Genomic DNA, 27,696 nt, shown 5'->3' on the forward strand with positions numbered 1-27,696 from the left:
GGCACCTTCGAGACGTTTAACTGTACGTCTTTTTCTGCTTATCTTCCTGCTTCAACCTTGTTCCTGAGAAAATATATAAGAAATGTGATTAAAAAAAGATTAGAAGCTAATAAGGATGAGTATTTATGAGAGCAGACTTCACTTTATATAATACTGTAACTTTATACAGTGATAACTGAGGATATTTAAATAAATCTACTCTGGATTTTACTGCACTGCAAGAGCTGTTTGCAATGTTTAAAGTGCTCTCCCCTCTGGGTTGGTGAACTATACTCTATTGCCAAAAGTATTTGCTCACCTTTCTTGACTCTCATATGAACTTAAGTGACATCCTATTCTTAATCATGGGTCTCCACTGCTCTAGAGTCCAGTGGCGGCGTGCTTTACACCACTGCATCCAACGCTTTGCATTGCACCTGCACCTCCATGAAGCTCTCTACCGCTGTTCTTGAGCTAATCTGAAGGCCACATGAAGTTTGGAGGTCTGTAACCATTGACTCTGCAGCAAGTTGGCCACCTCTGCACACTATGACCTCAGCATCCGCTGACTCCGCTCCGTCATTTTACATGGCCTGCAACTTGGTGGCTGAGTTGCTGTCGTTTCCAGTGGCTTCCACTTTGTTATAATCCCACTGACAGCTGACTGTGGAATATTTAGGAGTGAGGAAATTTCACCACTGGAGAAACTCTCATTATTCCGTTTTTTGTTCTTGACCAAACATGAAAAAACAGAAAAACAAGCCATTTTTCCATTTTGTCATTTTGGTAACAAAAACAGAAAAAAAAAAAAACATTTTAAAAAACAGGGGTCCAATTTGTTTTATTTATTTATTTATTTATTGCTTTTTTTTAAGTCCATTATTTTGTTTTTCTGTTTTTGTGTCCAAAATGGAAAAAAACGGAAAAGCTGCTTTTTTGTTTGTTTGTTTGTTTGTTTGTTTGTTTTTTGTTTTTTCCAGTTTTTCTATTTTCGGTCAAGACTAGAAAAATGGAGAAACAAGTTGTTTTTCCATTTTTTCCATTTTTGGTAAGAACCAAAAAATGGAATAACGAGAGTTTCTCCCATTTTTTTCAGTCTGGTTTCAAACAGGAAATGGATCTACCAGAGGATACACTGACCTTGTATCTAGGTCTAGAATGTGAAAACATCCGTAAATAACCAACCAAAACTGTAATGTGCCAAGAGGCTCCTACCATGGCTGTGCAACAAAAATGCTCCACTTCCAGAAACTCTCATTTTATCAGGGGTTCTGGAGAGCCAAGGCTCTGGTTGTGTGATTGACAGCCGATGTTTGGGGCATTCATTCTGCAGAAACAGCCAAATGATGAAGGGTCAGCGATGTTATACACATCCTTCTGAGTCATTTAAACTCAGCATCATAAAAAGAGCCGAGGAGGAGGCAAGGTGTGGAAATAAAAAGAGAAATCCGTCATGGTGTCGAGGCGGCGGGGCAGAGAGGAGGGAGGGAGAGAGGGAGGGAGGTGAGAAACGGTGGCAAATGCTGGCATTTGGCTCTGCTGTCCACGGGAGAGTGAGTAACAGAAATACAGCCGCTGTAGCCTTTTGGATGACAGGAGGGGAAAAAGAGGGCTGACATTTGAGGAAAGAAGCAGAGAAGAGGACAGGAATAATGCATGAGCGGGCCGCTGTGAGCGAGGTGGAGATTTAGCCGCCATGTTTGACCTCCGATGGGACGTAAAGACAGAGGCTGGAGCACAGAGACGAGTCTAGGATCAGATCAGCGCTGACTGACTTTATTAAATGATTCTTTAAGCTTAACTCTATCTGGTAGTCTCTTTGAAAGGGAAACCTTTTAACTGGAAACTGAAAACATAAATGTCACTGAGGAGGCTTCAAATGGTACAGACGCTGAAATCTGCAGCATCAATGAAATCCCTGCATCATTTCTTCACCAAATCTCCCACAGCAGATGTGCTTTTAGAAATTATAAGGCTCTCGTTTTATTTAAAGAGGCGCTAAATACTCAGGTCGGCTGTTTAAGACGAAAATATGCACACTGGTTTGAATCTTGACATTTGAGCACAAAATATTCAAGTTAAATGTTGTTTTAGAAATATGCATGTTGACTGCCCTCTACAGGTCAAAACCAAGTTTTGCAACATACATCTCTATTGGCTGATCAGGAGGCAGGCGACACATGTGATGCCTTTGTGCTTCATCCTGCCGACAACGCCAAAATATGTTGGCCAGATCACACGGACAGGTCTACAGCTAAACGGGTATTTAATGATGAAGGTGAAAGCCTCCTGTTACCTGTGTACCACGGATACATCCTTCCTAGCTTTACTTTGTTGTTAATCTAAAATCAGCCCTGAAGCTTGAATATCTGTAACTGTTAAACCCTAGGACAGTGATACTCAACGCATGGCTCTTTAATGTCTAAATTTGAAATATGATTCCCCACAAAACCAAAAAAAAAAGGGAAACTTTGACCTCAGAATTGCAGAACGTGTTTTTTTTGCAGTTTTTTTTCCCACACTTACACAGCAGGCTTTAATTAACTCAACTGTCAACCTATATTTTCTGTCTTTATATTTCTTTTGCCCTTATTTTCAAATTTTTTTCCCTTTTGTTGCCACTGGAATCCCATTTTTACCCCTTTCACCAGTTTTTGCCTCTTTTATCCTGCTCTGTGAAAATTGCATTTTTTCCTTTTTTTTCCCCAATTTTTGCCCATTTCTTTTTTTTTTCTTTTTCCTTTTTTTTTTTTTTGCCATTACATGTCACTTTTCCCATTCCCCCCCACCTTTCTGCTGCTTTTTACCAAACTTGGTCACTTTTCACTCCTTTCCCCCCAGCTTTTTGCGGCTTTTTGCCAATTTTAGTTATTTTTCACTCATTTCCCCCCAGCTTTTTGCTGCTTTTTGCCAATTTTAGTCACTTGTCACTCATTTACCCCTGACCTTTTGCTGTTTTCACCAGATTTAGTCACTTTTCACTCGTTTTTTTGCTGATTATTTTTACCATTGCTGCCATCTGTAAGCCATTTTTTTGTCACGTCTCACCATTTTTTGCAGCGTTTTTACCTATTTTCCAGCCTTAACTTTTTTTTATTCCCACTTTTCACCACTTAGATTGTGGCTCTTGCAAATGTATTTTTCAACTATTTGGCTCTTTGGTTGAGTAACACTGCCCTAGAATGTCAGCCAGTTTGACTAAAATAGGATTGACTTTTGCCAAGTATCGTCTTCTGTTTAAATGTCAAATAAGCACATTAAAAATAAATTATCCTCCCGATACCAAGCAAACCTGTTGGAGTCCTCTTGTGTAATTTAATTTAAGAGCATCAGTTAGGAGGATCAATTGAAATCTGTCACAATCCATCTCAATTAGTCTGAGATTGATCCCAAACAGGCCGATACAGCAGGACGGACTGATGAAGTTTATTAGGCGGTATTTGGACAGAATGAGGAGTGCAAACACGGGCAGATGGGATTAAAAGAAACAGCAGACGTCTCACTTTCAGCAGATTATATAAAATGCTGATCCCGTACAGAAAAACACCAAACGTCCCTCAGCACATTCCTGCAGCATATCTCATGTTTTTGTTGCCTCCTCGTCTTCTCATTAGCAGCTCCTCTCTCGGCACAGAGCAACATGGCTGCCGTAAGTCAGCGAAACGAGCCGCTCTTAGCAAGACCGGCAGGTCTCCCGGGAACGTCTGGCTTTTTTGGAAAATCTATATCCAACATTAATAATCGAATAATTGTCAGGAATAAAAGCTGCTGCTCTCACAGTGAGAGGAGGCTCAGGATCTTTGGTGCAGAACAGAATTTATGTAGTTTTTATGAAGGAAAGTTTGGATGAAGTGAAGATTCAAACTTTGTGTTTATGATGAATATTCACTGAGCTGGTTCCTGCCTGCAAACACCTGGGCTACAGGAAGTCACAATAAGCATTAATAAGCATTTAAAACCTAAAGAAAGCAGGCTGAGGATACAGGCAGAGTCATATAACATGCAAAATAAACAAATCCACATCCCAGCATCCTGCATGCAAGCTTGGGACAAGGATCCACATTAGGAGATGGCCACTAGTGTTGTAAATGGTTGCTGTTCAGTCAGGCCTTAAGCCCAGTTTTGGCTCTATGTTTAAACCCCTTTTTCTATCTGTTTACTACGGAGCCCGGGAGGTGACATGAACGTGTTTTTTTAATACGCACACGTGTTTTATTATCTTGCCACACATTTTAGTATCAGTATTAATCCTTTTTTTACCACTTTTCAATCAAATCTCACCACCTTTTCTGCCCATGAAGCCACTTTAAAGCTATTTTATCATGTTTTAAATCCTTTCCACCACTTTTTCTGCCTGTTTTTTTTTTCACTTTTAACTCATTTTTGCCATTTTAGACATATTTGTCACTTTAACCCCTTAAAGCTGGTTGTATCATATGTGATACTTTTATGCTTCCTCTCTCTAATCAATATAATCACTGATTACTAAAAAAAAATTCTGAATACAATCTGATAAATGATAAAAACACCCTCAAGTGGATTATCAGTTACCAAAACACCTAATGTTTCAAATGAGACACTAAAAATAAAAATGTTACAATTCATGGAAATTTTGATTTTTTGGATTTCCGCAGAAAGTGAAATAAACATTTCAGTTCCAAAAAAAATCAAGAGTACCTTGCTGCAGACAAGATGGCCGACATACATCATATCCAAAGCAGAAGTCTCAACCGGAAGTCCGTACGTCTAAAGCGAGGTACACACATAAAGATAATCGGGCTGTTTTTGTCCTGATTTTCCCCCTTCCCGACCAAGGACGGCAAACGCCCGATTATGTTAGGTCTTATGAGATTATCCTGTGAGATTATCCTGTGGTCTGAGGTGTGTTAAAAGTGAATTTGTCCCAATAATCGGCTCCAAAAACGGTAGAGCCGACGATCGGAAATATTAAACTTGTTCAATATTTACAACCAAAAATCTTCATGTGTGTGGGGACAGCCGACGACTCCCGAGTCATGACTCTGTGAATTGTGACGTGAAACAGAATGTAGCCAATCAAGAAGCGAGCTGACTGAGGAACGAGGAAGCCGGCGTAAATAAAAACAAGCATGGCTGACCTGCTGAAGCATCATAAAGTTCGTTGTTTTAGTTCGGGATTTTTCCGTTAAAAATAGTCCCAAGAACACCACCATTCCCTCCACTTGTGTGTCCTCATCCATGTTGCGTGATGTGTTTTCCGGTTGTTGCTATGTTTATTCTTCTTCGTTTTTGTTAGATCACATGTGATCACGCGAGATTTCTGGCTTGGAGGACGAGATTCTAGATCGGTGGTGGGACAGAATCGTGATGTGTGTGGTGTGTTGTGTTCAGATTATCGGAGCACACCACACACAGTACGATCCAAACTGTTCAATGCCTGATTTTTTTATCTTCATGTGTGGGGTCTCTAACAGATAAAACATCTCTAAAGATTTAGAAAAGCTTTATGTGTGTACGCTGCTTAAGGTTAGGCTTAGGCATTAAAACCTGAGTGGTTAGGTTCAGGGGAAGGCAGTAGGGAAGATCCAGCACCAAGGGTTAGGCTTAGGCGCCAAAAAGACTGACAAACACTGGCAGCTGAGTCCAACACGTAGAAGAAACTTCCGCTTGGTACTTGCGTCATGGATTGGATGTATAGCGACGCCCATGTCGGCCATCTTGACAGCAGTTGGGTCCCTCTCAAAAAAATAGAATTTTCCAGTGATAGTTTGTGTTTTCAGGCTTTAAAGGGTTAACCCTTAACCTCCTGACCCAGCGCTGGCGCTGTGTTTTATATGTCCGGAGTATTATTACTGCAACTCTGTCAAAGTTTGTCCGACCAGAAAAATTCCAACGGTGTTGGAAAGCTGAGAATTGTGGGCATGCGCACATATACGGTTCATTACGGTACTCACAACCATATGATGTGGGCATTCATGGCAAAACACCATAGTAAAACACTAGAAGTATCGTGAGACTACTACACAGATTCTCAACACTGTAACTCCTCAAAAGTTTGCTCAATCTAAAAAATTCCAACGCTGACAGAGAGCTGAGAATCTGTGCTTTCTGGTAATATATGATGTGTGGTATATACAGTGTTTAACAATTGTATTAGACCACCTGTCATATTTGTCTCAGCACTAAAACGAGTTTTTCTGTTCAGGAATGACAGTAAATAACTATAATTTGACACATTAATCAAGAAATATTAATGTGCTTTACTATTTTTTCAGTTTTTTTGTAAATCAGTAAATTTGACAATTCATAGATAACAATAATAATTCTATTTTAGCATTAAAAATATCATTTGGGTTAAAGAGCTTCTACATATTGGTGTATTAACCATTGCAGAAACATCAAAAATGATTTTGGTAATTACCAATGCTGTTAATTTAGGGCAGCTGTGGCAGAAACCTTACCTTGGTCAGGGTTAGGGTGGTCTAATACATTTGTTAAACACTGTATATGCCACACATCATATATTGCCGGAAAGCACAGATTCTCAGCTCTCCGTCAGCGTTGGAATTTTTTGTGTTGAGAATCCGTGTAGCGGTCTCGCGATACTTCTGGTGTTTTGCTATGAATGCCCATGTCATATGGTTGCGAGTACCGTAATGAACCATATATGTGTGCATGCCCACAATTCTCAGCTTTCCAACGCCGTTGGAGTTTTTCTGATTGGACAAACCTTGACAGAGTTAACCCAAGTTTGCCACCTCACCTACGTGTTTGACTCTGCAAATATATTTTCGCCACTTTTCACTTATGTTTGCCACTCTTTTTTTTTTTCTTTTACCCCTTTCATGGCTGTTTTTGCTACTTTGGATTGTGTTTTTTTTATTATTTTTTTTGCCTCATACTATTTTTAAATACTATTTCACCACCTCTTCTGCCCATATAACCACTACTGAGCCATTTTGCCATTTTTACTCTTTCTACCCATTTATCTCCCTGCTTTTTGTCACTTTAAACCATTTTTCCATTTAAGACAGCCTTTTTATAACTTTAAACCCATTTAAACCACTTTTGCTAATGTTTTGCCTCAAACCTGCCTATTTTATTGCCTAAGTTAACCCATTTTACCATTTTAAACACATTTTGGCACTATTAATCCTATTTCCACCTCTTCTGCCCATGCTACCACTTCTAAGCCATCTTGCCATTTTCACCCTTTCTCACCATTGTTTTTCTCCCTGTTTGTGTCACTTTAAACCCATTTTAATCACTTTTTTGCCTGCTTTCATATAAACTCGATATAAACTTGTCTGAAAGGGGTCAAACATGTGACCTTTAAAAGGCCTGGGACTCTGAAATCATCTTTGGATGGGTAAGGACTCAGTCCTCCAGTCAGCAGGTAACTCATCAGACCCTTCTGGATGTTTCTGTCACTCTGTAACCTCCTTAAATATAAACCCCATAAAGAGTCAGTACTGCATGGAAGAGTCTCGCTTTTATGATATGATATCCCTCTTTTTTTCCAGCTCTGACCGTTCAAAAGTTCACAGATCAAATACGAGCTGCAGACGTAGCCCAGGCTTTATATCATGGAGTTAATTAATCCATACATGCGTTAATGAGAAACACATGAATGAAGAGGGAGGGAGATCATGTGAAGGACAGCAGGGCTCAGAATAGCTCTGTGATTGTCTGTCTCTGCCTCCATCCTCCTTTAATCTTCACGCCTCCTTTATGCACCACTGTTCTTTAGAGCAGCTTTTGTTTCCGCCCTGATGCCTCTGAAAATCATCCATAGTTGATTTTCGTGCAAACAGAGCACGTCTTTTCAAGTCGTCGTCTGCAGTGAGAGAAGACGTCGTGGATGTTAAACCTCTTCTTCACTGATTGTTGGTGTTTTATTCTCATAACTGTGAGAAAAGATTCAGTAAATAAATCCATTACCACCGTTTACCCTGGCCTCCCCCCTTAACAAACAGAAACGCGGTCATTAGCAGCATTAGCGGCGCCGTTCGTCGCCGTGTTTGCGTTGTCTTATTGTCTGACTCTGAGTGCTCACGGCTCTATAAGCTTCACAACAGCATGTTTATCTTAACGACGCTAATTAAGACGTTCAATCAGAGATCACTGAGCGTGCTCACATTAACCGTCAACTCAAATTAATCCCAGCCTGGATGGTGGCGCTGGTTTATTAGCCTTCTCTAATGTGAAAGTGACCCGTTTTATTGTATTGATTATTTTTCTTCTCTGGACAATGATGCATGAAACGCTGGTAAACAGATTAGAGGAGGCTTCATGTCCAATCACTTTTTTTTTTTCAAGATTTAAGCTCTTCATCGAGACGAACGACGGACCGTCCCATATGATCAGATAAATCCTGTCTCTGTGTGGAGGGCATGAATGCAGCATCAAACATCAGCACCAGCTAACATAATAAAAAAATATTATTCAACAAAATAAATAAGGATTTTAGTAAAATAAACTATTTCATGTGTGAAAAAAATTTAAAAAAACTAACATTTAGTAAATTGACAAAACATTTCATGAAATGCAAAATTACACAGAAAAATGGAGAAATAAAAAAAAATCAGTTTTTCTTTAAAGTGAAATACAAAAATATTCTGTTTTTTAAGAAGTATTTTATAAGACAAAAAAATTATGGAAAGAAAAAATATATCTGACAAGCAAAACCTTTCTTCAAATGCAAAAATATTTAGCAACACTGGAGGATTTAAAAAAAAAATCTAAAATATTTTAGAACTTAGTGAAAAAAAATAACATTTAATGAAACACAGAGATCATTTTTTAACTCGCCAAAGCCCAAACAAAGACGACATTTAACAAAATGCTAAAAATATTACATTTATCATAAAAAACTAAAAATAAAGACAAAAATAATTTAAAAGAAAGGAGAATTTTAGAGAATGTTTAAAAAGTTTATCAGTCTGATGAAATATTTCTGTAGGTCACGTTTTTGTGTGTTGGCTTTACCTAATTTTTCTTTCTTTCTTATTTTCTTTTCCATTTGCAGTTGATCTCTGAGGCCACCGTACACTTCACTGTGTGTGTTTTATGCCAGTGCAATGTTTTTGCATTTGACCTTCACAGCCTCCGTACAGATCACCTAGTGTGTGTTTCAATTAAATTAAACATTTTCAAATTTGACCTTTATGGCCTCCGTACACCTCCTGTGTTATTTTTTTTTTCAGTGAAATGTTTTTCCTTTGACCTTCAGGGCCACCGTACAAATCACCTTGTGTGTTTTGCAGTTAAATTTAATATTTTCAAGATTTAACCTTCACAGCCTCCGTACACCTCCTTGTGTTAGTTTTATTTCAGTGATTTGTTTAAGCTTTTGACCTTCACGGCCACTTGTTTGTGTTAGTGACCGCTCTGCTCTTCCTCAGACCGCTCTCACCCCCACAGCTGCTTCCTCAGTGAACGGTCGGTGGTGTAAATGGACTCTCGCTCTCGCTCTAATGGCCCACACCTGGTTCAAAAGCGTCCTGGTAGAGAGCAGAGAATAATGCAGCCTGTTATTACTGAGCCTCTGTCTCAGGAAATGTTCCTAAAGCAGAAACTGTGAGGCTCGCTGCCATCAGTGGAGATGTGTTTATGATCATCATTCTCCTGGTTTCAGATCCTCTACAGATGTTCACGTGAAGGCAACTTTAGATCTTTGCTTCATTTCATTTTCAAAGATATGAAAAATGAAACAATAGTTGTTGATTCTAAGCTTCTTCTGTTAAATCACAGGCCAGAGAAGGGGTTATTATTGGCTTCTTATATTCAAAGTATTTATTTGTGCTACTATTTTGTGCCTGTTCTACACGTTTACCACTTTACACCACATTTTAACCAACTTTCATCACTTTTCCCCACCAGTATGTGCTATTTTTCACATATTTTTTGCCACCTTACAGCTTTTCCTCCACTTTTTCTGACCATATTTGCCTGTCCTAAACCAACTCTTGACACTGCCCACCTGTTGTTGCTTCTGTTGACCCATAACTACCATTTTTAACCCCTTTTCAGCACCTCTTACATCCATTTGAACCACATTTTACTGGCTGTCATGCCCATTTCTGCCACTTTCTGCCTATTTTGCTACATCAGTTAACCCGTGTCTTCCAGCTTAAACCATTTTTTCAGTTTTTTATCCCATTTCACCAACTTCTGCCCCTCTTAAGCCAATATTGTTACTGTTAACCTCTTATAGCACTTTTTAAGCCTTTTTTTTCACTTTAACCCATTTTTTCTACTTTATTTTGCCTATTTTTTTCATTTGTATCTAGTTTTTGCCATTTTTAATAAATTTCTGCTCTTTCTAAAATCCCAGTTCACCACCTTTTCCACCAGTTTTGCCATTTTCAACCCATTTTAATCTTGTTTTTAAGAAAAAGGATTTACATTCTAAGATGGCTTTATACTTCGGCACAGATACAGTCATGGATGAAAGTATTGGCACCCTGGAAATTTTCCAGAAAATACACCATTTCTCCCAGAAATTGTTGTAATTACAAATGTCTTTGGTATATTTGAAGTTTGGAAACCCCTGGCTGACCCTAGTCCATGAATGTGGTATTCCAGGAGCCTTTAGCCTGCCTTCTTATTTAAGTCACACTCATATTAGAGGTATAGGCAGGTACAGGTGAGGTAAGGGCCTTGAGCCCAAACCCCCATCTCCAGACTGAGACCACTGTTTTTAACCAATGAGCTTTCTAATGTCAGAAGAAAAGAGAGAAGGCTGGGCCTACCAGCTGTGCTTTTTCTTCTCTGCTCCTTTAATGTCATTCGTTGTGACATGTAGCATGTAAAACCATCACTGAGGTCCTTGTTTCTGAAGGATCTTTCCTCGTATGGAGTAAACAGACCTTAGTATGATCCCTTGTGCTCACATCCATGAGCTGAGCCTCCCTATGATGCCAGAGACATCACAGATCATTTCCCTGAGAGGCTTGTTGGAGGAACCAGTGTTTTTATGTTTGAATTCTAATTAGGTCACATTCATTTTTGTGAGAAAGCGAAATGCCGGGGTGGTTTTGTTTTGGCATGTTTCACTCACTGTTCTCGTCTCTTTGTCCCCATCCAATTTGCAGCAGTGAACTCTCCACGTGAAACCCGCCGAGGCCGGTGAATAAATCATGAAATTGCAGCCTGTGAGCCGTGAAGCATTTGCCTAATTGACGGCTGCTCTGCGTGTTGTACTGGGCTCCCCCTCTGAGGACCTTTGACACACAAACAAATGAAATGATTAGAACTCAGGCTGGTGTCATTGAAGCCTCGGAGTGGTGCACTCCTTATTTACTTCCTGTCCTCTCCTTGTTTTTGTTTACAGCTCGCTACCTGGGACTCGGTGCACGGACTGAACGGCAGCCTGAAGGAGAGTCGGATCGAGAACGGCATGCAGGGCGTCACGGTCAAAGTCGTCACTTTACTGGTAGGTAAACGTGTTTATGACCATGAGGAGTCCACTCCGTACTATAATTCCTATCATTTACCATCCAGTAAGACTTGAAGCAACGTGACAGCCATAATTTCAGTGCTGCACATGAAAAAGTTAATTTCAGGTTAGAAGATTACCCTGTTAGTAACACAGACTTTAGAGAAAGTGTAAGGATATTTTCAGTTAAAATACAGTATAATAAAACCCTTAAATGGGCTACACTACATTACAGTATGATGAGGCAAGATTCAGTACCATAACGTTGGATTTGCACGGTGCAATGTGTTGTAACAACGTACAGTACAGTACAGTGTAATATCCCACAATGCATTGGTCCAGCACTGTGACACTAGATCAGGGGTGTCAAACTTTAAAAAATCTATCAATTTTTAATATTTACTAACTCGTGTTAAAAATGTAAATGTTCCCTCATTAATGGTGATCTATCTGTAACCATAGCAACGAAAGATGGTGATACGATGCAATAAGTGAGTTAAATAAGATGCTCTGAGCTGTTTTTAGGGCAGCGGTGTCAAACCCAGTCACAGCAGGGGCCGGATTCTGAATTCAGGTCTAATCTGAACATTTAACAACATTAAACCAGAAACTGTCAACGTAATTATCACCACTAATGAAATATGGAAAAAAAATAACTGATTATAGATGATTTTAAGATTTTAAAAAGTCAAAATTTTACATTTAAAAGCTCAAAATCTGAGATAAAAACACAAGCTTATTAGTTTGAAAGGTCAAAGCATGAAATTAAAAGTCAAAATGATGTTTTTAGAAGGCCAAAATGTTAAATATCAATTCGAAATCACAGGTTTTATAGGTCAAAATATGAAATATAATTAAAAAAAACCTTCAAAATACGAAATAAAATTTGAAATGCTGAGTATAAAAGGTAAAAATAAGATATACAAGTAAAGAAAAATGAGTTTAAAGGTCAAAATATTATATAAAAAAGAAATTCTATGTTTTAAAGGTAAACATGTGAGATAACAACTTGAAATCATGAGTTTAAAGGTACAAAATAATAAAAGCCAAAATAAAATAAAAGCCAAAATAATATGTTCTAAAGGTCATAATATGAGATAAAATTTTAAATCATGAGATTAAAGGTAAATAATAAGAAATAAAAGCCTAGATAATATGTTTTAAAGGTCAAGTATGAGATAAATATTTTAAATCATGGGGAGCAGGTGGCCTAGTGGTTAAAGGCGTTCCTCATGTACGAATCCAGCCTGAGGCCCTTTACCGCATGTCTCTCCCCCACTCCTGATCCTGTTTCCGACTCTATCCACTGTCCTCTTCTATCTAATAAAGGCACAAAAATTCCAAAAAATAAATCTTAAAAAAAACAAAAAGAAAAAACAAACAAACAAAAAAAATTAAATCATGAGTTTAAAGGTAAAAATATGAGATATGATTCAAATCATGAGTTTTACATTTTTAATTGTAAGTTTTCAAAGGTGAAAATATAAAATAAAAGTCTAGGTTAGGAGTTGAAAAGGCTAAAATGTGGGATAAAATTCAAAATGGCAACAGGGGACAGAAAATGGTGAAAAGCAGTTAAAAAGTGGCAAAAATGTGTTAAAAGTGGCAAAACTATGAAAAATGAGCAACAAAAGGGGTAGAAAGATGTTCTGGAGAGGCAAACAGGGGTTAAAAGAGGAAAAAACTGGGCAGAAAATGGTGAAAAGCAGTTAAAAAGTGGCAATAATGTGTTAAAAGTGGCAAAACTATGGCAACAATGGGCAACAAAGGGGTGACAAGCTGTCAGAAAGTGGCACAACATCAGGACCTAATGATAGCATGGTACAATTTTAAGCTCTAAAATGAGGCAACTGTTAGCCAGGATGCTAGCACCAATGCTATCTGATATCACCAATAAGGCTCAACCGGGTAGCGACCATTCTCTGGGTTTGTCAGGGGCCCAGACCATTCTGTGGGCAGGCCTGCCACTTACCTGTAAGATGCTAAATTAAATGTTGAAAAAACCTCCCCACACTGCACTGAGACAAATAAATAAAAGACAGAATGTCCCTATAAACTCTCAGAAACACTGTTGTTTCTGCGTTCTCCTCAGTACGAGCCAACCCGTCCTTGATCACAGAGAAAAACTAGACAAGAGAAAATAAACTCAGTGATGTTTGCCTCTGACATAAAACTGTTTTTTCACTTCAAATCTTTAAACACAAGATAAAGTGTTGATTTAATGAAATAATCCATCGCTCCACAGCACCAGACCCGCTCCAGTAAATCCACAGAAATCCTTCAGTCAATAAAGAAAAACTGTTTTCTGCAGCTCATGAGTTTTTATGATTCGTCTGCTGTGGCTCGTCTCACCACCTCGTGTTCCTGCGCTGAAAACTTAACTCCAAAAACTCTTTTTTTTCTCTGTGAGCGCATCGATCCAGCCCGCGGGGTTAAAGCTGCACCCCTGGACGCTGCGATTAGTTTAAGAGATAAAAACAGCCGAGCCCATCCCTCCGCGGTACCAGCTTCGTCCACACTTTCCCCTCCTGTGCTGGCACAGCGGCGCCGCGTCGCTCGTCTAACCAAGCGGGACTAATACCTCCAGCCTGCGTTTGATCCCCTGCAGCTGCAACGCTTCCAGCTCTGAGCGCTGCCAGAGACCGGCCCTGACTATGGCAGACACACAACACCTGTACACGACTCTATTGACAGTTCCACTTTGAAAGCCTTTATCTGAGAGCAGTTATGAAAGTGCACTCAGCATGGTGGCACCCTGGGGTACAAACAGAGCTGCTTTTTCCTCACCAGTATGATTTAGTAGTTATTTTTTTAACTGTGCTGCTTTTGAGATTGAAATTCCAGTTCCACTTTTCCATCACTGAACAAAGAGCAGCACCCCGGCTGGTTCTTGTTGAATCTGCAGTTTGGTAAACACAGTTAAACTCTCATTCCTTCGCTGCAGAGTCTTCCTCCCCTCTCTAACATCCCTGCCCTCTCTCTGTCTCTGCAGGAGGATCCGTTCGTCATGGTGGCTGAAAACATCCTGGGGCAGCCGAAGAGATATAAAGGTTTCTCCATCGACGTGCTGGACGCCCTCGCCAAAATCCTGGGCTTCAAATACGAGATCTACCAGGTGGGGCTGATACTCCAGATTATAGCCAGGCTTACTGCCACCTCTCTGTATGGAAGAGTCTTGTGTACATCCTGCTTACGAGAATTAGGATTGTGCCGATGTGGTCGTAGTCAGAGAATCTCTCAGTACCTCATGATCCAGCTTCATTGAAGTTCTGGGGGTCAGCGTTCAGTTTAAGATCCAGTATCTATTCAAACTGATTCTCCATTTATCATATCATCATATACCCACATCAGCAGTCACCACTGCTCCTCATGCAGCTTTTCTGGTCATGACAGAAGATATCTGAGCTTGTGATACTGGTATACTGGTCCCACTGGTGTGAAGGTCCAAAACAATTTCTAATGACAAAAAAAACGTGAGAAGACTGGACTGGATTTGACTGTAAGCAAGGTAATGCTGTCTTTTTTCTGAGTAACTACCCAGAACCTGCTTTTCTTTAAACTAAAGTCCAGTGCTGTGTAAAAGTATGGTGGCCTGGAAGTGTGATACAGAAGTCTGAAACACTTTTGGACAGCTTAGAACAAATCTATATACAGAGCTTAACAAATGTATTAGACCACCTGTCATATCTGTCTCAGAGACCATCCAGCATCATGAAGTGCTTTAATGCGGACTCTTTCATTTTCAGTCAGCTCTCCACATTTTACCATTTTGAACAGGAATGAGGAATTTCAAACTGAATTCACCCAAATTTGAGCCGGCTCACTGAGCTTCTCTGAGAAGTCAGAAATGAATCAAGCAAAACATTCAACCACTAAAACTCATTTTTGTGTTCAGGAATGACAGTAAATAACTAGAATTTGACATATTAATCAAGAAATATTAATGTACTTTACTAGTTTTTTTTGTAAATCAGTAAATTTGAAAAATCATGGATAACAACAATAATTCTATTTTAGCATTAAAAATATCATTTGGGTTAAAGAGCTTCTACATATTGGTGTATTAACCATTGCATTGGTAATTACCAATGCTGTTAATTTAGGGCAGCTGTGGCAGAAACCTTACTTTGGGTGGTGGTCTAATACATTTGTTAAGCACTGTACGTATAACAAAATATATTTATAATTTACAAAACACACTTAAAAAAAGTCCATAACAAAATTAGTCTGAAACATTTACAAAAGCTTTAAAAAAATTTAGATTGACCAAAACATATTACAATTTACAAAACAAAAGATTACGAAAATATAAAGTATAAAACACTCCAAAAAGAAAACTAAAAAAAAAAATACAATATAAAAAGTTTGATACAAATTTCAAAGTCTGAAAAACTTTTACAAAACAAAAAAAAATTACAAGGTCTAAAACACTTTTATAAAAATACAAAAATGACAAAGTCTGAAACACTTTTATGAAATTTAAAAAAATTACAAAAACCAAAATACTTTTCTGAAACTGAAAAAATACAAAGTCTGAAACACTTTTTCAAAACCCAAAAATGTACAAAGTCTGAAACATTTTTATGAAACAAAAAATTTACAAAGTCGGAAACATCTATGAAACTAAAAAATGTTCTGTCTGTTAAAGTGTTTGTGAATTTGTGTTAGCTCATGTAAAGCTCATGATTTGTGTTCTCTAAATTTGCTTTGTAAAATGTAAATAAAAAATGTAACATTGCTTATATTTCAAATGGTCTATGAAATGTAATAATGCTTTTGTTAAAAGTATTTCAGACTTCGTAATTTTTTTATTGGACTTTGTAAATGTCTTTAAAGTTTATTTTAGTGTTTCAGACCTTTGCCACAAACGACAAGGTCAGGCTACAGCATCTCGACCACTTTGAAGTCCAGGCTCTGACTAGGCCACGCCGTTTGTTTCTGTAGTCCATTCAGAGGTGGACTCGCTGGTGTGTTTGGGATCATTGCCCTGCTGCGTAACATCAGCGCTCTTTATCTTGAAGTCATGAACTGAAGGATGTTTCTAGTCAAATGAGAGTCCAGCCTTTGAGTTGTTTTTGGTCGGGATGCAAGAATGTAACAAATCTGCAGTCCATACTTTCAAGACTGCGACATCCGTATTGATTTTTGTTGCTCCTGCTCTAAAACATCCGTCACAATCCAACGTGCAAAGTTTGGACATTTTGAAAAATGGCAGTATTCACCGAGCAGGCCAGAGATGTCAGTGGATGTGACATATCATCTGCTGCAGGGGATTGTGGGTCAGAATATTTTAGCCTTTCCAGCCTCCTGGAGTAGAGTCAACAAAATGCAACCTGAGTCAGATATGGCGGCGTTTTTGATATGCATGCGTTTGGCCTCGGCTGTCTTAAACTTTAAATAAACCTTTAAACGCAGCTCCACCGACAGACATAACTGATAAACGGGCTGACAGGCAGTCTTTGCTCAATGCATGGGCAGATGGTGCAGACACACGCCCTGTCTGAGGCAGGTTTCAGACAGGGTGTGTGTCTGCTGCGTGACAGCTCTGGTGCATGTCTGCTGCAGCCTGCACTTTCATACAGGGGGTGTTTTTGCTGCATAGTGCCTGTCTTTGTTCATCAGTTTTACCTCAAAAATCTCTCCACCAGTGGCTTGACTCATTGTATAACTGAGCCAAGAAAAAATAAACAGAATAGAGGCATTCTTTACAAACAAGATCTGTTATTTTCTGCAGAAATCTGCAACCTTAGATGGACGCCTGCTCCACCAGCGTAGCTAATCCGGCATCCCTGGCTATATTCATGACTTTGTTTGATAGCTTTTGAGTGTTGTGAGTTCTACTGATCTCTAACAGCACCATTTTAAAATCACACTGGAAGCTTCTAAACTTAACTTTTGGATAAATAACTACCACTTTCACTACATTTTCCTTATGAGACTGAGCTAGTGAAAAAACGACTTTAGTTCAAGGCTGTGTTTTTGGTATTAAGGCACTAAAACAGTGACAGAAACTCACTAAATTTTATTTATCTCTCCTCTAGGTGGCAGACAGTAAATATGGATCTCAACTACCCAACGGCTCCTGGAACGGCATGATTGGAGATCTCATCAACAAGGTAAAAGCAGAGTTAATATAAGTTCAAATAAAGCCCCAGGAAATAAAGAAAACAGAAGATATTAGCCATAAATGATTCAGGAGCACCTCAAATACACTCATTATTTATCAGCTGTCTTTATTTTCTCTGTCTCCTCCTCCAGAGAGCCGACCTGGCCGTGTCCGCCATCACCATCACACCAGAGCGGGAGAACGTGGTCGACTTCAGCAAGCGCTACCTCGACTACAGCGTCGGCATCCTGCTGAGGAAACCCGAGGAGAAGATTAACATCTTCTCTCTCTTCGCTCCCTTCGACCTCGCGGTGTGGGCCTGCATCGCCGCCGCCATCCCCGTGGTGGGCGTGCTTATCTTCCTGCTCAACAGGCTGCAGGTGCTTCGTTCCTCGTCTTCCCAGAATGCACCACCAGGGCAGTCGTCTGGTGGGGTCGGCTCGGGTACGCTGCACAGCGCCATCTGGATCGTTTATGGAGCGTTCGTACAGCAAGGTAAGAGGAAAGTTTGAGATGCTCCCGGCCAATCCTGATTGGTCGGATCATGTGATGTCATTTTCTGTGATTTTGAGTGGTCTCCACTGATTGGCAGAGAAAGATCACTGGTTCTACTGAGGGGGGCACAAAGGAAGTCAACTGAGGTGACCATATATGGTTCATGCTCTATAAAAGGTTATTTAAGTGCGACTGGCTCCTCCCCCTACTGTTGCTTGCTGGTGCAGAAAATCTGGTGTGTCATTTCAGAGTGACACCAAACTCACATTCAGAGCGGCCTGGCTGTTTAAACTGTGGTTGAATTTCTAAAGATCAGATCTGAATCTGAACCAGGACTACATGTGAAAGGGGCTTCAGGCTGGTATAAAGAAATCAGATGTGACTCCATATGTGTCAGATACGAGTCCCAAGGGAGAATGACATCAGACTTGGGTCACTTTTCACTGCAGTGTGAACGTAGCCTCAGTCAAGCACACCAACAATATTCATGACAATCATCCAGTAATGACAGGACATTTTTCTGCCTAGTTTCAGGAGACTACAATAGTTTTTCAGGGGCTTGAACAACAACTGATTAATATGACTGTATTTTATTATTTTATTATTTTTATTATAATTTTTTTTTTTACTTTTATTCTTTACTGTGTTTATTATTAGTTTTATTCTTACTGTTCTTATTATATTTTTCAGGGGCTTGAAAAACAATTGATTAATCTGACAGGTTTTATTTTTATTATTATTATTATTATTATTATTATTATTATTATTATTAGTTATTATTATTAGTAGTAGTAGTAGTGGTAGTATGCTGGTGTTGTTGTTGTTATCATAATAATTAATTCCACAATATTTTTGTATTTTCATTATTTTCTACATTACTTTCATTTATTATCTTTAATTATAACTGTGTATTGTTATTAATGTTAATAGTATTTGAATTATTATTATTAGGATTGTATATTTTTCAATCACTTGCAACACACTTGATTTATCTGAAAGTATTTTTTATTGTTTTTTTTTTTTATTATTATACCTTTAAATGGCTCTGACGGACCACAAGTGATAATCTGACAGTATTTATTAATTACAAAAATTTTTAATGTCTTTAATTTTTTAAATTACTATTATTTATGATTTATTTTCTATCAATTACTCTAATGATTTGTATTATTATTATTATTATTATTATTATAAGTAGTAGTAGTAGTAGTAGTAGTAGTATTAATATTACTATTGCAACACACCTGATTAATCTGACAATATTTATTACTATAATTATTATTTGTATCTGTTTTATTATTATTATTATTATTATCATTATTATTATTATTATTATTATTATTATTATTAATATTATTATTATTTTAGGAGTATGTAGTAGAAGTAGTTGTTGTATCAATATTTTTATTGTTATTATTTTTGTTTGTATGTATTTTTCTTTATGTTTTATTTAGGATTATTTTTTCCTATCAGGGAGGTTTTTGACTCCCTGGGTTTCACAGAGATTCCCATAGGAATGAATGGATCCTGGTAGACCATACATAGAAATGAGGGCTGAAGTCCTGTTTCTTGCCGTTCGCAGCTCCCCTTCAGCACTGTTTCTGTGGAGTTTTTCTCTTTAACTGCTTAAAAAGTCATCTTTTGGAGCTTAACGCCTCCTGGTTAAACTTTTGAACTCTTGTTCGTGAAGTTTCTGCTCATCCTGCACCCTTCGGCTCACAGGTTCGACTCCTGCAGCGTGCATGCCGTTTGCTCGCTCAACTTCCTGCTCATGCGGCAGCTCTCCCTCCAGACGCAAAGAGCAGCTGGGAGCTAAATGAGAAACTGTGCTGCTGTGTTTGAAATGTTCTCATCATTTAGCAGCTCAGCTGTTTGGCAGGAATCAATCACAGCAAAAGGAAGATTATCTCCTTTGTAAAGGCGGATTTCTGTTTGATTTTGGGGAGTTTTAATTCAGAGCTGTTACAGGGATTACACAGCAGCAGAAGAGAGGAGACAATAACCACGGGAGGATTTGTAGCCTCTGAAATATTTAACAGAAGCAGATTCAAGGGCATCAAAGTTTAAAGTGCTTAAATGAATTAAGAGGAGGCTTAGATTACCGAGCAGAGCTCCAGGAAATCTCTCTGAGTAATAATGAACTACATGAACTTCTCTACGTTTGTCTGAAGGTTTGAGGAGTTAATTTAAGATTCAGATGAATTTATGTTTGTTCTCATGCTTTAAAGAAAGTTACAGTAAAGGCTGGACTTTTAAGAACTATGAAACCAGTGCTAATTCAAGCCTGGGAACCAGATCAGCCTCCAAGTTTATATTTCATTAGTGCCAGTAATTGCATCCTCCAATCAGAGACCTTTTCCTGAACTGGCTGATAGAAATGTGGAGCCTGTATTTCATGGAGGGGTAAAAATGGAAGTGCCAATTTCAGGAAATGGAATCTGGCCTGATTCAGGATTGTGCTCACTTATTAAAAATCCCCCATTTAGCAGAAAAATATGATTTCAAGAAATGTTCTTATAAAGAACTTTCCTATAAAGGCTCTATGGCACCATTTCTGAACTGTTTTTCCCCTCTCTGTTAGTGTGCATCTGTTCTTTATGTTCTTCAAATGTAAAGAACCTCCTAAAGGCCTGAGACAGCAGCTGCTCTATGGAGAACCTTGAATAAGAACTAGGGCTGCAAGCAGCAGTGAAGGGCCCTCGCACCCCTGTGCACGTCAGAGCAGGGGTGTAGCTAAGGATTTTGGGCCCCCAGAAAGAATATTACGCTAGCCCCCCCAACTGACTAGCCAAGCAATAAATGTTGCATCATTTTTTTACACGTATACAGTGCTTAACAAATGTATTAGACCAGCTGTCATATCTGTCTCAGAGACCATCCAGCATCATGAAGTGCTTTAATGCCGACTCTTTCATTTTCAGTCAGCTCTCCACGTTTTACCATTTTGAACAGGAATGAGGAATTTCAAACTGAATTGACCCAAATTTGAGCCGGCTCACTGGGCTTCTCTGAGAAGTCAGAAATGAATCAAGCATAACATTCAAGCACTAAAACTCATTTTTGTGTTCAGGAATGCAAGTAAATAACTATAATTTGACATATTAATCAAGAAATATTAATGTGCTTTACTATTTTTTCAGTTTTTTTGTAAATCAGTAAATTTGAAAATTCATAGATAACAATAATAATTCTATTTTATCATTAAAAATATCATTTGGATTAAAGAGCTTCTACATATTGGTGTATTAACCATTGCAGAAACATCAAAAATGGTTTTGGTAATTACCAATGCTGTTAATTTAGGGCAGCTGTGGCATAAACCTGACTTTGGTTAGGGTTAGGGTGGTCTAATACATTTGTTAAGCACTGTATATATATAAATATATATATACACACACATCCATAATGTTTCTTTTTTTTTAACAATTATTATTGTTGTTGGTATAATGTGTGAGGTTACATGAGGCTGTAGTAAACCACCCAGCTCCTCTTATTAGAAAGCAAAAAAAAAAAAAAGGCAAAAATGAATTGAATTTAAACGTATTCCATACAAATTTATTTGACCTACAACTAAAAAATGAATATCAACATTATGAAAAAAGCATCAACTGACTGTAAGTTACAAACAACAACGCTTACCCCAAACTCAAGTAGACTAAACTATAACAGTCGGTTAAACTAATTACCTATCATTTCTTACGAACACGGGCTTGAAATCCCTGTCTGTACTGTCTTTAATGAACCTCTCGCCACTAGAGACCGCTGTAGCTTCAGGTAATAGCCGCAGCCTTCCTCTCTGACCTTTCACCGCCAGATGTAAACAATGAAAAGCTCGGCGGTGGCTAACCTGTTAGCGTATTGTAGGAAGACCACGATGCAACAGTTTACCAAAGTAGTAAATGGAAATAAAGTGGTATGTGGGCTGTCGAGGGTTAAGCTCACGTATGACTACTCACCTAAAGTGAAAAGAGGCCAATAACCAAAGCACCATATTAATCTGCAAAGAGGAGCGAAGGCGGGCAGCGCTAGCTTTCAATGCTAGCCACGCTGTAGAGAGTATTATCAGGCTAACGTCACACCCACTCCTCTTTGCATTCTCTCGTCTTTAGACTAGTTTTGAGTATTCTAAATATAGATTTACGTTTAATCTACTAGGTCATTATACTGCTAAGAATATCCCTAACTAGTACTAGCTCAGTTACACACAGACTGTCTCGCGTTAGACCACGGTGCGTTCATGGTCTACTTCAAACTGTAGGATGGATTTGGATCGGTCACTTGGATCGGCGCCGTCAGTCAGATATCCGATCTATTAATTACGTCCATATCAGACCCGATACCGATATTGGATCGGATCAGTCCCATCCCTAATGTTTAGTAACTTACCCCCCAGAGCACGGACCTCATCTGTGCAGGGATCTACCTGCACTACGTAGCAAATCACTCCCTTTCCAGTCAGTCTTTGTATTTCCACTGCATGCACTCCAGTCTGTCTCTGGCTCGTCCAGGGGGCGCCACTCTGCTCAAGGTACAATTTTGGTCTTTCGGCGCTGGCCACAGCCAAACTGCAGCAATCCAAACAGGGGGAGGACTGCACCACTGACTAAGTTAACTTTTGAGGTAGAAACCCACGGAGTTTTATATCAACCATGCATCCTTTGTAGAAAACATTTACTATTTACCCTCCTAATTTACTCACGCATGGTTGCAGCAGCAAAATCATGGATTTATATCTTAATGGACAGCAAATCAGCCTCAGGAAGGCAACACAACCAGTTTTTTACATTGTTAAGTTCTGCAGTGATCTTGTGATCTCAAGTCTCCAGCTTCTCAGGGATGTTCAGTGATACAGCGATGCTTCCTGTGGGTGACGGTGTGTGACTTATCATGACTTGTATCCTCCTGCAAACCAAAGCAGGCAAGTTATAACTATCCACCCCCTGTACAGTGTGTCCTTAAACAAAGGAGCCGTTCTGACCAAAGAGGTTTATTTCTGCTGTAAAAATGGACATTTTTAACACGGGTTTTGCTTTCTGCTGCTTCTGCAGACAGTTCATGGACACTCCAGTAGCTGCAGGTTTGTCTCCTCATTATCTCTGCTGCTGTTTGAATAAAATCCATGGATGCTGTGGGTTTTAGAGGTACCTTTGCTTGAAGAGAGCCTCTTTTTAAAAAGTTTCTCTGCAGATGACCTTACTTAGTGAGCAGCCAGTTACAGAAAAAGAATATTTTAAAAGAAATGTTAGACAATGGCTAAAATTTGGCTGACCTCCATTACCATATTACCTCTTTAACAATCATTTTTGCTTTTAAATGTCCTTAAAAGTCCGAACAGTGACTCAGTGCTTAAATTTGAATACTGCCCTTCCTCGATGAAAATGCCCTCTCTTTACAAAATGTCTAATTTTCTTATAAATTGTGCTCCAGCTTTAAAAAAAAACATCCTCCCTCCCAAGGTCTCTGGTTTCTCCTCACAAAGGCAGGATAACAGAGTACACCGTGTCCAGCTCCACACATTTACACAACAACACACTGCAGCATGAACCCACACACCGTTTCCCAGCAGAGGCTCCCAGCTGCATCTATTATGGTCTGGCAGGTTGCCTGGGAAACCTTTTAGGCCTAACGGGTTGTGATTAGATTCGCCGTGTGGCCGCTCTGCTCGCTGTGATAAAGCACCGCGCTCACCTGCTGTTTGGACCGGGCGACAGGTGCCTTCAGAGCAAATCTGTAGCTGAGAGATCACGGGTTTGATCCCTACGCCAGGTGTCCATTTACACCTGTGTGATGTGACGCCGAGCAGTCGACACGTATGGTTTGGAAACACTCGTAAATCCCAGCGTGTGAGTCGAAGTCATCACCTGTGTGTGTTTTTGTGCAGGTGGTGAAGGTGCGGTGGGATCGGTGGCGCTCAGGATCGTCATGGGCAGCTGGTGGCTCTTCACGCTCATCGTGTGCTCGTCATACACCGCCAACCTGGCAGCGTACCTGACCGTGTCACGAATGGATCATGCAATAAAGTAAGAATCACCTCACAGCACAAACATACCGCACAGAAACACACACGCTGAAAGCAACAGCATGAAGTCAGAGCTTGTGCTCTAGTGGAGAAACCATTTCATTGGTGAGCAGTTTATTCTGCTGTTGCAGCAACAGCGTCTGAACTTCTGTTGTGATATTTCTGAGGCTATTTTGGAGTGATTTTAATGGGCTAAAGAAATGAAGGTGTAAAATGGTTGTTTTCTTCCCAAGGTGTCAGCCATAGCCCTACAGGGCCAGAAGAACCTGCAGGATGGCTGCAAAAATCATTTACAGTAAATTCAAACTACAACATATCATTTAAAATGATTAAAGATGCTTAACTACGACTCTTCTCCTGTGAAGCCATGCTGTTGTGATGGATGTGGTGTGTGGTTTAGCATGGTCTTGCTGACAGAGACGTTGTCTGGATGGGAGCATATGTTGCTCTAAAAGCTCTCTCTACTTCTCAGCATTGATAGTTCCTTTCCAGATGTTAGAGCTGCCCATGCCATAGGCACTAATGCAACCCCATACCATCAGAGATGCAGGCTTTAGACCTGAGCCAGGAGAACAAGCTGGTTGCTCCCTCTCCTCTTTAGTCCACAGGACACGGCGTCTGTGGTTTCCTCTGACCACAGAACAGTTTTCCATGTTTCCTCAGGCCATGTTAAATGAACTTTGGTCCAGAGAAGATGGTGTTTCTGGATACTGTTCACATATGGCTTCTTCTCTCCATGATCCAGTACAGAATCATACATTTTTATGCAGTGGCCCCTGAGGGCCCCTTCAGCCTTGTCCAGAATCTCTGAATCTGTTGATGATATTATGGACTGTAGCTGGAGGGAGACTCAAAGTCTTAACTATTTTACAGTTGCCTTTTAAATTGTTCCACAATTTTTAGATGTTAGTTTTCTACAGATTAGTGAACATCTGCTCAGCTTCACTTCTGAAAGACTCTGCCCATCTAAAATGCTGCTTTAATACCCAGGCATATTACAGGCCTCCTTTTCAACAGTACCACTTACTGTCCAGCTTCTTGTTGCTCTGTCCATACTTTTTTGAGATGTTTTACTGCGATAAAATTCAAAATGAGCTAATATTTTTCCTGAAATGGTAAAATGGCTCAGTTTCAACATCTGACATGTTGTTTCTGTTCTGTTGTGACTCAAATATGGGTTTATGAGATTTGACAATCATTTACTTCTGTTTTATTTACATTTTTTAGCGTCCCAGCTTTTTTAGAATCAGTGTTGCACATTATAAAACCGTTTAAAGGTCGTCTTTCCCATATTAGACTTAGATGTTGTTATTCAGTGCAGTAACCAAAGCTTCCAACAAAAACATGACTCATATTTCCAGCTAACTAACCCTTCTTGGACGGCGCCCTCCCTCACTCTACGTGTACAATTAGTATCTAAACTGATGGACTCGGTCGGCTGTGCTCGGGTCATTAGCGGAGAAGCTGAGCGGCGTCTCTGAGCGATGACTCGTCTGTGATCTTCCTCCCAGAGAGATGAGTGACTCCGCTCAGCATGGCTGCCTCTCCACAGCAGCACGTGGCTAATTGCTCATGAAACCTCGGGAGTTTCTCACACGTTTGGCTGATTATTAATCTGAAGGAGGCACCTCCATAGATTGATCACCTCAAAGGCTCTGCATGGAGGAAAAAAACGCTGAAACTGGTCGGTGAATTACCAGAGCTTAAAGAAGGGGATGTGAAGCAGTGCATGTGTTAATTTTAGAGGGAGCACTGCTTTGCTAACAACAGCTCTCAGCTTGAATATTTCTCCATAAAGAAGTGACTCCACAGCTGCTGGGTTCAAGTGCTTAATGCATCTGAAAGAGCAGAAAGTCTCTCAGTCTCTGTGGCATTTTTCACCTCCTGTTGTTACCCAATAACACGCTGACCTTATCCCTCATTTCAGGAATTTATCTGAATTTTTACAGAAACTGAAAGTAGAGCAGGAAAAGTTCTGAGGTCTTAAAAGTTCAAACTGTTTTTGTAGCTTTATAAATGCTGGCAATGGTAAGAGATATTCGGTCCCAGAGTCATGCGGTTAGTTAGCATGTCTAAGAGAACAGACAATTTTGCCTCCAAACGTCAGAGCAACCCATCACATTGCATCCATTACGATGCATATGGTAATGGATGCAGTCTAGCTCCTACTGAGGATGAGAGGCCTCGTACACTGGGAGCACTGGAACTGCAACTTTATGCAGCAATAGTATATCAACAGCAGATTATTTTGCCTTTTTGGGGCTTGTGTACCGTTCATTTCAACGTGATTCTATGCTTCTATTGCTTCTATCATTGGGTTTCACGTAAGATCTGTGTTTTTCACCTCAAAGGTGTATTTACCTCCGTCAAGGAGGTCATGTGATCGGGAGGGTTTGTTCGTTTGTTAGTTTGTTCATTTGTTAGCAACATAACTCAAAAAGTTGCAGACAGATTTTGATGAAATTTTCAGGAAATGTCAGAAATGGCATAAGGAAGAACTGATTAGATTTTGGGAGTAATCCGGATCACCGTCTGGATCCAGGAATTTTCTTAAAGGATTCTGTACTATTGGGAGATAGGGCTAATGGCGGAGGTAGAATGAAAAAGTCTGTGAATAATAATTTTGGTCACATCTTACCCAGGCATATCTAAAAGTGCATAAAAGTGCATAAAAAACTAAATTTGCACAGTTGTAGTTGTATCTCGGGGCTACTTCAGTCAGCCTCGTTAGCCACAGACTGTTGCATTCATGGTCTGGAATATTGTGGGAATTTATGAAAACTTGCTCTCTGCGTCTCTTGCATGACCACAGACTGGGCCACTTTGGGGATGGTTCTGGGCCGCATGGGGCCCCCAGGCCGCTAATTGAATAGGCCTGCCATAGAAAGTTGTACAACACCATGAACCATGGTGACTGTAGACACGTCAGCTCATGACTTTTGTTGTTTTTGACAAGAAAACATCTCACTGCTGTTCTTTGTTCTTCTTTTAATGAAGAAATGTCGTCAAGTTCTGATAAAACTGGCACTTCAGCAGCATCCACGCAAGCTCTTCCACCATATCTGCACCTCTTCTCGCTGCTTGCTTACGTAAACACTCTGTCGTGCTGATTGGTCCTGTCACTTTCTAACCGGGCCAAAACGGTTCAGACGGAAGCTTTGCAAGATGGATTTGCCAGTGAGAAACAAACGGGCATATCCATCTGCTATGCAAGGTTAGATTTTTGCACTGTTGTGCTTTGAAGACAGAGTTGCTGTCAGAGAGTGCTCTTTTACTGTTCAGCCTTGTGCTGTGTTTTTTCAGTTGATTTTTATGGACTTGGTTTCATCTCTGTCCCAGCTCGACTCTGTCTCGACCCTGAAAAGTCTTGGTCTGGTCTTGGTTTGGTGCACTCTGGTCTGAAGCATGTCTCAGTCTCAAATAGGGAGTTCATCTTGACTACAACACTACAGCGAATCTAAAACGAAGCGGAGCGGTGCTCTGGGGACGCACAGAGCCTGGCCAGAGTGCGGCCAGTGGAACTGCTCCAGAGACGGAACGATTTGCTCCACAGGGCATTTGACCAGCGGATCGCAGTGAAACCATTGCATGAGGAAACTGGAGATATGTTCTTATGCTTCTTGTGCTTCTCAATAGACTTGTTTGTTTAGAGAGAGCTTTGCTCAGTTTCTCTGACCT

General features: G+C 39.7%; 1 protein-coding gene across 1 annotated transcript in view; it reads left to right on the plus strand.

The window, feature by feature from the left end:
* The window catches only part of LOC121528566 (glutamate receptor ionotropic, delta-1-like), a 939,907-nt gene that overhangs the window by 853,306 nt on the left and 58,905 nt on the right, over positions 1-27,696 (plus strand). Inside the window, exons 9-13 of the mRNA XM_041816077.1 lie at positions 11,294-11,395; positions 14,391-14,513; positions 17,440-17,514; positions 17,657-17,999; positions 23,881-24,019. Of these exons, the coding sequence (XP_041672011.1) occupies positions 11,294-11,395; positions 14,391-14,513; positions 17,440-17,514; positions 17,657-17,999; positions 23,881-24,019 (782 nt within the window). The remainder of the gene's footprint in view (positions 1-11,293; positions 11,396-14,390; positions 14,514-17,439; positions 17,515-17,656; positions 18,000-23,880; positions 24,020-27,696) is intronic.

The sequence above is a fragment of the Cheilinus undulatus genome, linkage group 20, assembly GCF_018320785.1.
Source record: "Cheilinus undulatus linkage group 20, ASM1832078v1, whole genome shotgun sequence".
In the NCBI taxonomy this organism is placed as follows: domain Eukaryota; kingdom Metazoa; phylum Chordata; class Actinopteri; order Labriformes; family Labridae; genus Cheilinus; species Cheilinus undulatus.